This window comes from Passer montanus, unplaced genomic scaffold, assembly GCF_014805655.1.
Source record: "Passer montanus isolate IOZ18808 unplaced genomic scaffold, ASM1480565v1 scaffold45, whole genome shotgun sequence".
Classification (NCBI taxonomy): Eukaryota; Metazoa; Chordata; class Aves; order Passeriformes; family Passeridae; genus Passer; species Passer montanus.
In genome coordinates this window covers 8920376-8933268 of record NW_024369373.1, presented here as the reverse complement: position 1 = coordinate 8933268, position 12893 = coordinate 8920376, and the positions used below count along the sequence as shown (strand labels likewise).

Below are 12893 nucleotides of genomic sequence, written 5' to 3'. Positions count from 1 at the left end.
TACCCTTTCCTTATGAAGGGAAGATCATTTATGACATGCACCCTCTAACAGTTCTAGTTCTCCATATTGCTGTGCACATGCTAGACAGTGCATGGAGCAAGAGCTTGGGTTTTAAGGATGAGCAAAGGCAGTTTCTGCCTGGGCTTGGGGTCAGGATTAGTGTGTTTGATTTTAACTGGTTATAAGGGAGCCCCACCTAGCAGATACATGGAGCCTGGAGCTCCCACACTTTCTCCTGTTTCCATTTCCAAAGGCAGTGATCAAATACATCATCTCCACAACCCAGCCATCCTCCACCAGCCCGGCCTCTGGGTTTGTTCTGGATCCTGGATTCAAAAGATTCCTTGTTGTAGCACATACACTTCAGACAACAGAGCTGGCTTTGGTTTTCTATCTCGTATGAGTATTGAGAACCCAAATTAAACCATTTGTATCGATAACAAAAATTAGAACATTAGCTAGTAATGACTATTACTAAGCTTGCTTTCAAAGTGTACACCTACTGTGCCTTTTATTTCCTTCCTTCTGTTCATAATTTTTTTCCATACATAAAGCAGATTTGTTTCTATTGACATGCTATGTAAGTAACAGCCTTATGGACAGCTAAATTGACTAGTAATGGAGAGCTGTCAGGTTATTTTCTTTCTCATTAAAGTCTTTATTTTGTGCTCCATAAAACACACAGAAATTCGGCACTTCACTCTTCATCCATTCAAAGTCTGTTAAATTATCACCGCAAACAGCAGAATATGAGCATAGATAAAAAATAAAAACATCTACCTCATTTGCAGCAAGAAATGCATTATTTGCCTCTGCCATGTTCATGTAGTTGTTATTGTTTCCAAACTGAAAGAAAAATAAATATTTGGATTTAATGTATGCCATAATAAACTTTTCTTTACCCCATCACTGGAATAGGAAAGGTTGGGGGAAGAAAACAAAAACAACAAAAACCAAAGCAACAAACAGATAAAAAGTATTTGCAGATGTTCTTTGAAGTCAGAACTCAACTGTATTCAACAACATCATTATTACTATTATGATTATTATTGTTATTGTTATACATACTCTGCATCCCCCAGTCTTTAGAAGGAAGATATTCATGCGTACCTCTCCAACTTTTTTTGCCCATGCATCAAAGAATCCATTAGGAAGAGACTCCCCCAGGAAAGACATTTCTACTCTTCTACATGTTTTTTGATGCACATGATAACATTTCTGCCAGTGATCCTGACCCAGAGGATTGCTGCAGCCAGAAGTAGCTGCTGTATTCCTACTCCAAGCAGACCTGGCTCCAAAGAGCTGAAGGCCAGTAAGGGGAAGAATGAGAATCTGCAATGCTGTTCCTGAATTCCCATTCTTTCCACAAAATTGAAAAGCCAAACAATCCCCTTTTGTTTCTGTTTCACTCCAGTGGAACTCCCACTCTCCCAGTGAACATTAACACCAGAACATTTTGCAAATCAGAGAAATCGTCTGACACTGAGACCCAAGATGTGCCCAGTGCCCCTTGCTCCCACTGAGAAGCAACTCTCATTCCACATGCCAGTAATCACAAGGGATTTCCTTCAATGCCAGTCATTTCCTCCAAGTTCTCCAGTATGAACATTTGTTGAGGTACTTTTACTTCTACAGACTGAACACAGACAGGAAAGAGAATTATCAGCATAATACAGCGCCTTATGCCCTTGAACAGCACTTCCAAAGGCATGTAGGCTGGTAACCAGTCCTGCACATGTTCCCAGAGGAGGGAGGCATCCAGAGTCTTTGCTTCAAGGAACAGACACCAGGCATGTTAGGAACCTACAGTAAAACAGGCATTTCACATGTGCACCTTGCTCCTACCAGGCACAGGGCACAGCGCAAGGCAGAATGTTAAGGGAGGGAAAAACCCCTGTGCTGTCCCTGCCACATCACTGCTGCTAAAGCCACACAGAGAATTCCTCCCTTAACTCCCATTTTCTAGTTCCATAAAACAAATATTTTTAGGAAGGCTTTATTTTATCTTATCTGCCAGATTGTGGTGGACACCCCTCCTCAGCCCCATAACATCAAACACTCCCAACAGGAGCACAAGCTCTGCAGCCAGTGCATGGGGATGGGTGACCATGTGCTTGCACAGCTTCTTCTTTCCAAGCAAGAACCTCTGGTGTGTTTTCAGAGCAGCTGAACCTGTCCTGAAAGGAAAACCTCTTTGCTTCAGCTCAATTTGCTACAGCTGCACTTGGTGCCTCACTGCTTTTAGCAGTGAAATATTTCAGACTCTCCAGTTTCTCATTGGAAGGACCAGTGATCCTTTCAAGAAAGGCTCTTTCCCTGAAAACTCAAATATTCACTTTTGGCAATAAGACAAAGTTAAAAGGAGATTTAAATAAATAAATAAGTAAATAACTTTTTTAAAAGGGGAAAAAAAAGAATTGGAGCCTTCTGTACCTGATGAATTGTCAGACTGACTAAACAGGACATCAAACAAATTAGGAGACACTCACGGGATGGAAGGAATACAAGATGAGATCCCTCATTCTCAAGTAACAAATGCCATTTGTGTACTTATCATTCTGAATCTTTCAACCTATAACACATGTTAAGCAACAGAGGCCTTGGCACAATATGTAGGCTGCCTCATAGCTATTAAAACTCTGTTATCCCCAGCTATGCAGATACTCAAGTAATGTCATCCATTTTTTAAAAGCCCAGATGTCACCCATGTTTGGAGATTAAAAAATTCAAGTGAAATTGCACATTCAAATGACTGTTTTGGCACATAGGGATGTGTGTGTGGATTTGTTGCACAAAGACACTACTTCAGCTCAACAGTGCGATCGACAGGAGAGAATTTTTCATGTCACTTAGTGGCAAACTAAGAATGATTTACATGAAAAACTCAAATGGCTCGAATAGAGCTGTTCTTTCTACAGAAAAAAAAAAAAAAAGAAAGAAAGAAAGAAAGAAAGAAATCAAGTTTTCTAAGGATACCTAAGGGCAAAGGTACATTAGGCAAGCATTACTCTGACACTGGATAAATAAGTGGGGACAAACCCTATCCTATTTTAATGACCTGAGGGCTCCAGTGCCTCAAAACAGAAAAGTGGCTGATTTTTTCCTTGAAGAGTAAAATTCTACGTTGTTTTGATGGACATATATTGCTCACAGCACAGCTACTGCTTTCTGATTGCCAGTGTGGTTTCCTTCTTTTTTGTTTTATTAAAGTAAGACAAAGGGGAGAGTGACAATTTAATTTTCCATTTTATTAAGACTGTGGAAGCAAATGATATAACAAAAAATGTCAAAGCTAAAAGTTACAGGTACATATCCTTCAAGTCATTCTGTTCTTAGGCTATAATATTTAAGACCCCATTGTGTATGACTCAGGCAATGATGTCAGAAACTGGAATATTTCAGCTTTCGTTAGTATGGATCACAACTAATATTCTTCACATTTATTTTTTGTCTTTAAACTAGAAATCTATTGAAGGCACATAACAATTCTCAGTGAGTATTTCTAAGATTAAAATTCCATATTATCTAATGGTACCTATAACAACAAAAGAAAATAAAATGGTTATTATCTTAAGGACCTAAACAATTCAAAAAACAAATTAAGCTTAGAGTGAAATAAGAACTGGGTTAGAAATCCTCTTCTGAACAGTTAGTCTGCGAATGTAATTACTGAAGAAACTACAGCTAATCAGCTGTGAATTGTATCCATTAATTAGTATTTGCCCTGGAGAAATAAGAAAAATCAGTAACAATGTTAACACTGCAATGCACTGATGAGTACTGAAACACAGGGCCCTCAGCATTTAGTCAAGCAGGTGGCTCCAATGGTCCAAGTAATTTAAAAAGCTCTCACCTGAAGTGCAGAGCTGGAATTACAAAGCACTTCTTGCATATCTTTGTATCTATATAAGGCTATAATTAATGGCTTTTAATTTAGAAACACTTTGTGATCAGCTGGGAACAGTTATAAATCATTCTAAATAGAACAACGGGTTCTTGCCTATTTGAGTAAAATATTTTTTTGTGGAAAGACTCTTGTTTTTCTCTGTTTATTTTCTTAAGGATCCCTTGCTCTGACCCCTCATAAACAGCTCAGAGCATTGGTATGGTTGCCAGCAGGGATCCAAATTAAAGGGGAGACCCAGCAATTTGGCCAGCCCAGGCAGACTCCAGAGGCTCCCACTTGTCAGGTTTCCCTGGGACAGAAGAGAAAGATGCAGCATCTAGTCCAGCTGTCTCTGTTTTGGGATGGTGTTGGGATGCTTTGCAAAGAACTTTGCCAGAGCAATTAGCAAGGATTTGATTAAACTTCACCTAAAAAACTCAGAGCTCCCATGTTCTGTAACTAGGAAAGGGTAAAATGTCTCCAGCTTCCTTTGGCAATACACACCATTGCATTACAATTTTTTTCATTTGATTTCAGTTCAAACTCTCTCTTCAGTTTTGATGAACACATTAAGTGGGAGTACCCAACTGACTGCCACCACCAACCCATGGAAACCACAGGCATCTGCCCATTTCAGGAAATGAACTGCACACAAACAAAGCCTCTTCTGAACTTGCTGTGAATCACAGCTTCCATGCTTCATGCAAATCACTGCATTAAAACTACAACAGTTCAGTCCCCTGCTCTTGTATTTTGGAAGGGCACCTGAATCTTGGCACTGCTGAAATCCCTCTGGACAGACAGGAAGACTGGAATGAGACTGGATGTTTGGTTTACTAACACTTTGTATAAAGCATGTCCAGAAAACTCATTCATTCTAAAATAGCTGGTTGAAGCTCTTCTCTTCTCTTCTCTCTGACTGCCAGACCTGAAGCCAAACACCTGGCCTTACTCAGCTTCTCTAGCAAGGCTGTGTGTTTGTAATGCAAGGGGGACATTCATGCCCTCTCCTTCCTCACCACATGCCCTAATGAAGACCAAATCAACTCCTGCCCAGCACTGGGGATATAAAAACTGTGTCACTGCCACAATTCTACCAAGTGTGTGTTCTTAGACCAAACCTCTGGGGCCAAATGTTAGGCTATTTGTTTGTAAATCAAGGGATAAGGCACTTGGAACTGGCACAGCACAATGCTATTTGTGTTTTCAAACTACCCTTTGTACTCACCAGAGCTTAAAAATTGGTTGGTTATGAAACTGAGACTAATGAGCAGTTGTTTTAAGGCAGGATTCTGATATGATGAATGCCACAGAAAACCCTTGTCAGCTTGGGATAAAAATCAGTGATTAAATGTCCACTGAGCCTGAATTCAAACTAAAAAGTCTTCAGAAAAATCTCAAATGTTGAATTGTGGCCACTCTCTGGGCTTTTCAGCAACTGTGATTGACTCATCATAGCAAGAGATAAAACAGAAAAAAGAGAACTTCACACCACAAAACTATAATAATTTTAAAAAAGCTTCAAGATTAAAGCAAATAACATTGGAACGTGTTACTATTATGGACACAAAGAATAACATTTTGAACTTATAAAAGTTAATCAGAATTTTGCTACTGATTTTCATGGAGAAATCATTTTACCTACAATGTACAAGTCATCAACCGACTGACTTGTGGTGTAATTCTATTCCAACTATTCATTTGCTCAAGAAGTCAAATACAGAAATGCATAAGCCACATAAAACCACACATAAAGGAGCACAAACTTTTATTTGAGCATCTCAACAGAACAAAATTGAATGTTCAAATAATAATATTTTTACACTCAAAAAGAAAATTTAATTCAGCAGCCAATTTTGTTAAATATGCCAAATAATTATTTTTACAATACTGCTGTTTTATAGTGCAACCTCAAGGAAGAACCATCATTGGAAAGATTATTATTCCAGCACAGGATAACAACAAAACCATGAAATGTGAATAAATGTCTCAGATGAAAAACTTAAAATATATCCATAACAGGAATGAAACACATTTCATTGTCTACTCATAGCTAATCCATCAACTTAAATTTTGCTTAAAAGTAGTGACTGCAATTCTATACTCAAAGAAAGACTACATCTCATAAATCTGACAGTAAATTTTAAAAAATGTATAGTTATGACAGAATCCACTCCCTACTGCCTTTGGTTTTTTTTAGTTAAAGAAAACCATATCCCAACCCTTACTGGAAAACAGAATTTGGACTTAATTATCATTACACCAGCCGTCCCTTCATAATTATTAGTTAATGTCTAGTCAAAATACACATTTAAAATTTGTCAGGATAGTATTTCTAGTCAAAATCCTCACTGCCTGTAGAACAAGCTCTAAACCAGTTCTGTCACAGCACTGCATGCCCTGTTGTGCATGTATTTTAGGCAGTTACACATCCAAATTCTGGTGCCAATTTACTGCTTATGGAAAATGGCACCCTCAAGTGATCACACTTACAGTATTTCTGCAGTAAAATTAGAACCCATATTTTTAAAATATAGCCATTAATAAGATCATTATTTTATGGTGTGAGCATACTTGTGGTTTTCAAATATCAGCTAGCACAAATATATATTATGGCAAGAATCTCAGTTTTATCTTCATATTTGGCAAGTTAATTCCTCTGAGGTTACACTACCCGTATGAGCAAAATGAAAGATAACAATCCCAAAAGATGTAATTACAGACCAAAACTAAATTACTTTGCAGGTCTAAGTACTGTATCTTAATAATTTCACCAGAGAACATCTTCACTGCATTTGGGCAGATTTGATTTTGCTGCCTGACCAATAATTACAGCTCTGGCAAATACAATGTCTGATAAGGACATCAATTAAGAATGAGCATTGTGTTATTTTAAAAAAAAAAATTCATCATGTTCACAGCCTGTCTGATTGAATGAAATGCCAAATTAAATTAATGGAGATTGCTAAGTCTAGCTGGCTGGTGGGGAACCATGCAGAAAGTGGGACAGCATAGACAATAAACTGTCTGTAATTAAAAGATGAGAAGCTGGACTAATGCTACTTCAGCCTGATTATTCCAAACAAAACAATATACACTAAAATTATTCTGGCAGAAGTAGAAGGAGTGGGAGGAGGGCTGGGATAGGGGACTTTTTCTTTTTTTTTAATAGTATTAACTATCACCATCTATGAACAGCAATGTCCTTACGAGATGTATTAAATTAAATACTGAGGGTGTTCTCATCAGAAAACACAATTTATTTTCTCAATGAACATAAAAAAACACACAAGACTTCTGCAGTCCTTTCTGATCTAGATGGATATCCAGCTAATCTCTGTAGAGGCTTTACTCCTAAGTTATTATGTGTTCACAGGAGGAACAGGGAGTTCTTTTCTGGAAGAGAAAGTCGTTCATGGAAGTTTCAATACTTCAGAAGCAGTAGATGATATCCATATTATTTTATAAAATACAAGTATTCTGAGGAACAGGGAGTTCTTTTCTGGAAGAGAAAGTCGTTCATGGAAGTTTCAATACTTCACAAGCAGTAGATGATATCCATATTATTTCATAAAATACAAGTATTCTATTTTGATTTTGCTGCTAGAAAAGAGGAGGCAGAATGTTGACAGGTGCCACACCAGCAACGCTGTTAGGTATTCACATCATTTTAAGTGAATGAAGCATTGTTTCAAACCTTTCAAATGAAGAATAAATTTTATGTCAGGATAAATGCAAAATGGTAGCCTTGATTTTGACACTACATCAGTACCCACAGAAATTTTGGGACTCAGTCCTCTGGCAGGATGCCAGTGATTCACCACAGACAACAGGCAGCTCTAGGAGGTTATGGGTAGAGCCACTGAGCATAAAGGAGATGGAGATTTGGACCAGATGCAGGCAGAAGACATTTGGGTCAGCCTCTGAGCACGTCAGTAAGCACAAAAGGTATCCCAGTTCATGTAAGAGCAAACTGCTCTGTGTGTGTACACACAAGGGTAGGGACAGTGCCTCTGTCAGCAAGAGATATCATTTTGGAACACTTTCATGAAATACAGAACCACTAGGTAACATGTACTATAGATGCCAAGTTTATACTTGGGACTTCCTGTTCATAATTTTAGAACAAATTTAAGATTAGTTATTTTTATAGAATACTACAGTAGCAATCTGCTTGCTGAGACAGATTACAGTGTTTTCTTATTTTCAGTAGTTCATGACTTCTGGAGAGGGTTAATTTCCTGTGAGGATCTGCCCAGAAATCTGCTAGGACATGTCTTCATGGACTTGTAAAAAGTCACCCAGGAAGTGTCAGCCTTGGTGACTCTGGCCACCAGAACCTGCTACACAGCAGTTATGTCTCTCCATTTCTTCCCCATCAGATTCTCTATCACACCATATCAAGATCCTGCAATGACCTGGAGGGAATGCAGGCCCTGTAGAGAAGCAAAGGAGTTCCTATAGGGGATTTCATGACAGAAAGCTGCATTTGCTTACAGCCACATCACTGATGATCAACAAGCCAACAGACAGGAGCGCAAAAGTTTAAAGTACCCATCTTTGCTGCCACATTCTCAATCCTAAATTTTAGGCAAATTAATAATCTTGTTAGTGTTTCATTAATTATTGAATCTCTTCATAAATATGTGTAGAATCATACATGTGACGGTCTTTTGATATTTAAAATCTTTAACCTTTTAATTCAGAGGACCATTTAGATTCGAATTTTTGAGTCTCAAACATCTGTCACACTAATTTTTATATATATCCTTATATAAGTGAGGCTATGCCTGTATATGTATGTACACATATACATTCTCTAACTCTGCTTAGAGCCAAAAAAAATCTCAGGATAAAATACTTGAGTAAGATCCAAAAGAAAAATAACATTTATATTTTTTTAATATTGTCTCAATATCCATCAGACACACTGTTTGCAGATAGTACAGATTTAAAATTTTTGGAAAGCAATTAGAATGGAAACATTTGAAGTTACTTTAAAAGCTTTCAGCCAGCAAATAAAAACTTTGACAATAACAATAAAAAGCACTGACTTAATCTCTGTGATTCCAGCCAAATGCTTTAATATGAACTCCTTCAGTGAATTCCACAGCCAAAAGCTGTAACTGAATAATATTTTGCAAAGTGTGAAACTGAACGAGTCTTAGGAACAGTAGTGAAAGGAATATTTAATGGTCTCATGTTAGACATTTTCAGATCTCTTAAGAAGGACACATTCTATAAATGTTTTTATATGTAAGAAGTAACTTTGTATGAATATGCACAGTATTATTCTGCTGACTGACAGTCAAGGCAATTCAATATACACCAGACTTTTAATGCTACTTATTCCATATTTAAATGCATGCATATTAAAAGGTGGTTCAAAGAGCAGTCTTGGTCCTAATATTTATACAAGATTAAGGTGTTATAAAGTTAGTCTGAATCTTGAGAGTGTTCTCCAAGACAAACATAGCAACAATTTTGCTGTTACATGTTCAAAGAATTTCAACTTACTATTTTGACTCTTTGTAGACAGGAATGTCTGTCCACAGTCTGTGCAGCTGTGCATTCAAAGGTAATGAAATGGACACACACAGATTCTGGGAATACCTCTGTGTCTTCCTACATCTGCTAAGACTACTTCTCCTCTGTACAAGGATAATACAAATACCAAACTGAGACCAACCCACTGGGTTTCACATTAAAAAGACCTTACAAGATCTACAGATGTTGCGTCCCATAGGTCTGAAGTACATTCCCTATTATCACATCCTGTTGTTGCCTGACACTTGAAACACAGAGAGATACCAGATGTTAAGATATTCAGTTATAAAGCCAAGGAGAGGCCACTGTATTTTAAGTCTTTGTTTAAAAGTATATGAATATTTAAAGAATTTAAAGAATGTGCTTTCTTGCCTTGCTTTCTAACCTAGATGTGCTTGCAGTGATGAACTACAAAATTATTTTCCCAACCACTCTCATGAGCGCATACTTGTTGTTACAATAAACCAGATTAGGCATAAATGTCATGGAAGGGAAATATTGCTAAAATGAAAAAAGAACTTACTTATATTGCTCCTGTTTTTATGTATTTTTCTAAAACTTTGGGGCAATCTTGATTCCACATGAGCAAAGGACTTCTCATGCATGCAGTTTTCACGTCACCCATTTGATGTACGTACTTTACATTATTTTAAACAGCTGAAATTCTACATAAGATTTCATTCCTGACGACATCTGAGGACATATGGCAGTTACAATATGCTCTTTTTACACAGCTGCTGTAAAGAACTACGCAAGGCTAAAGCACAACTGAGCTTTTCCGTGATCCTGTGAGAAGATGGAAATGGCTCTTTTCTCCATGACATTTTCCAATAGACAGCTTCTCAGAACAGCCTCCAACACACCCACAAAATAATCTGAGAAAAGGACCTAAATCAAGTGAGTGGCCCTGATGCTGGGGCTGCCCCTCCTATCTGGTCCCACAGAGGTTGTGACAGGAGCCCTGGTGGCATGGAGCCCTGGTGGCATGGAGCCCTGGTGACGTGGCTGCAGCCACTGCCACACGCCCAGCTCAGGGACAGGAGTCCCCCATCCCTGCCGGACCTGAGAGACACAGAGGTCCTGAGAGGGAGCAGCCCCAAGGCACCAAGGAAGGACAGCATCAAGGGCCCTTCCTTAACTCCCCTCCCACACCTCTGAGCACACCTTTACACCCAGCACTTCAACTGCTGCAAGGGATATTCCTACAAGGAGTTTTGTTTGGTTGGGTTTTTTTCAGGAGGCAAACACATAAACACAGAACTGATTTTGCCATATGACCATTTCTGTTTCACTTCCCTCTTTGAGGCATTCAATTCATATAATCAAGCTGTTAATCATGTCCCCCCCCCCCCCCTTTATTTTATATAAACTGTCTAAGCATTGAACCTAAGCATTTCTTAGCATAATGACAGCGTTTTATACTTCAGATCCCAAGAAATACTTTTACATCACTATATTCAAGATTACTGTAACATTTTCGCACACGAATTTAAAGTGATGTGATTATACTGCAATTGGGGCTGTAAGTAGCTTTTCTTACAATCTTATATCAAATTCCACTCACTTCAGTGAAAATTGTAAATTCCATTCTAGACTGTGAATCAGTTCTACTACAGTAGAAAATTATATCAAGTTTTAAATGTAAAATTGATAGAGAAAGGGTGAAGCAGATGTAGACATTTTATAATAATCATAATGGAGGATCAGTCAAGATACTTTCAGTCTAAAATCAGTACATGCAAAAAGTCTTAAATATCTCAACTCTCAGCCATGTTGATACCATGAGTTCCTGCATTTTTTAATGAAATTAAATACTTTCCACTTTAGAAGCACTAATCATAACCAAATACATAAATAGCATTTTTTGAAGTCTCCGTTAACTCTACTGCACCATGTGCAAGGCTGTACGAAGCAAGTCCATTGCAAAGACAGCCCATGGGATGTAACTGCTCTTATTAAACACATACTCCAAGGAGAAACTGAGGAAAGCCACTCAGAAATGCCCCAACGCCAGCACTAGACCTGGTGTCAGTCACCCTCAAATGTTCCTCAGGTGATGACGTTTTTCAGTTTGGAAAACTTACATGTGTTAATACAACATAGATCAGAGATGCATTTTGTAAACATGCACTTCCTCCTGTTCCTTTATTTCACATCAACCTGAAACCTGCAGGATTTCTCCACTATTTTTAGTTGGGGCATCATTACAAGTCCCACAGCAGGGAGGCCTCTGGAGAGTCTTCAGCAGCATCTGACTTTATTTAAACATTCAAGATGGAATTGGATGCAATGCTCTGAAATAACAGTACAGGAGAATTAAATTTAAGAGTGGAATAATCCCTCATGGTGGTTTGTATTCCTAATTTATGCCACAGAGACTAATCAGGCTTAATTTATCTATCTTTAGCTTCCCACTGTTTCATTCCAACCTAAAGGCAACATTTTGGGCAGCAGAAACTTTATTTTGTAGGTGAGTAACCTACTTTAATTGCATTTTCATCCATTACTACAGTGTAGAATTGTCTTCACTTAATTGGGTCACTGTGTTTCTTCTTGAAAGTGGGCACAGAAATTACTTCTGATATTGATTGCACCCCCTGAGGTTCAGCTGAGAGTTGAGGACACACAAAGGGTGCACAGCAAATTCCATTTATGACAAATGAAATGAATAAAGTTTCAGTCAAACCTTCATATTAGGAAAATCCAGATGCTTTATCATGGAGATTCTCTATAAAGCATCTCACACATGCAGGGCTGGAAATGCCTGGCATCATCACAAAACCAGGCTCTCAAGTCTTCAGGTGATCTTCAGCATTGGTGTGTCAAAATACTAATTAGTAATTAGTCTTAGAATTAAGTGCCTATTAAAAAGCACACCAGTAATTCGTTCTCATAATTTTCAGATGCCATAGAAAAACCAAAGTTTTTAAATATAAAACTAAAAATGGTAATAAAAGCTCACTTGAACAGTCAAGTACTGCCCTTCATGTCTTGATGTAAGCATGCACAAGCTTTGATACATGCAAATTCTTGCATTTCTTTTCTTGAAGTATGAGAGACACCAGATCCTAGTGGCATTTCTGCTGCCAAGCTGTTCCACAGCTCACAACTCACACTCTGAATATATTCTCCTACATTAGTGGACTGAGATAATTCAGTCTCATGCTATTCATATCAAAGATGTGCAAGAAGTTGAACACTTCTTAGTTGAATTTAAAATGATCAGATGTAGCTTTAGCAAGAATTCAAAGTAGATGCATGAACTGTAATCATAATCAGTAGATGTGTAAAAGCTGTAATCTCATGAACTTTCTTTGTCTAAATGTTAGAAACTATGCACCATATTCCTAGAGATACCTGTTAATTCCAAGCCAGGTTGATAACTGGATGTCAAATCAGAAAAGTCTCAAGCTTATATACATGTAGCACTCATTTTCCTCGTCAGCTGATGACATGACCT

At 38.0% G+C, this 12893-nt stretch overlaps 1 protein-coding gene across 2 annotated transcripts in view; it reads right to left on the bottom strand.

The window, feature by feature from the left end:
• TOX3 (TOX high mobility group box family member 3) overlaps positions 1 to 12893 on the bottom strand; it is a 73969-nt gene that overhangs the window by 24362 nt on the left and 36714 nt on the right. For both annotated transcript variants that reach the window (XM_039721498.1, XM_039721499.1), the window contains exon 2: positions 781 to 846. In XM_039721498.1, the coding sequence (XP_039577432.1) occupies positions 781 to 846 (66 nt within the window). The remainder of the gene's footprint in view (positions 1 to 780; positions 847 to 12893) is intronic.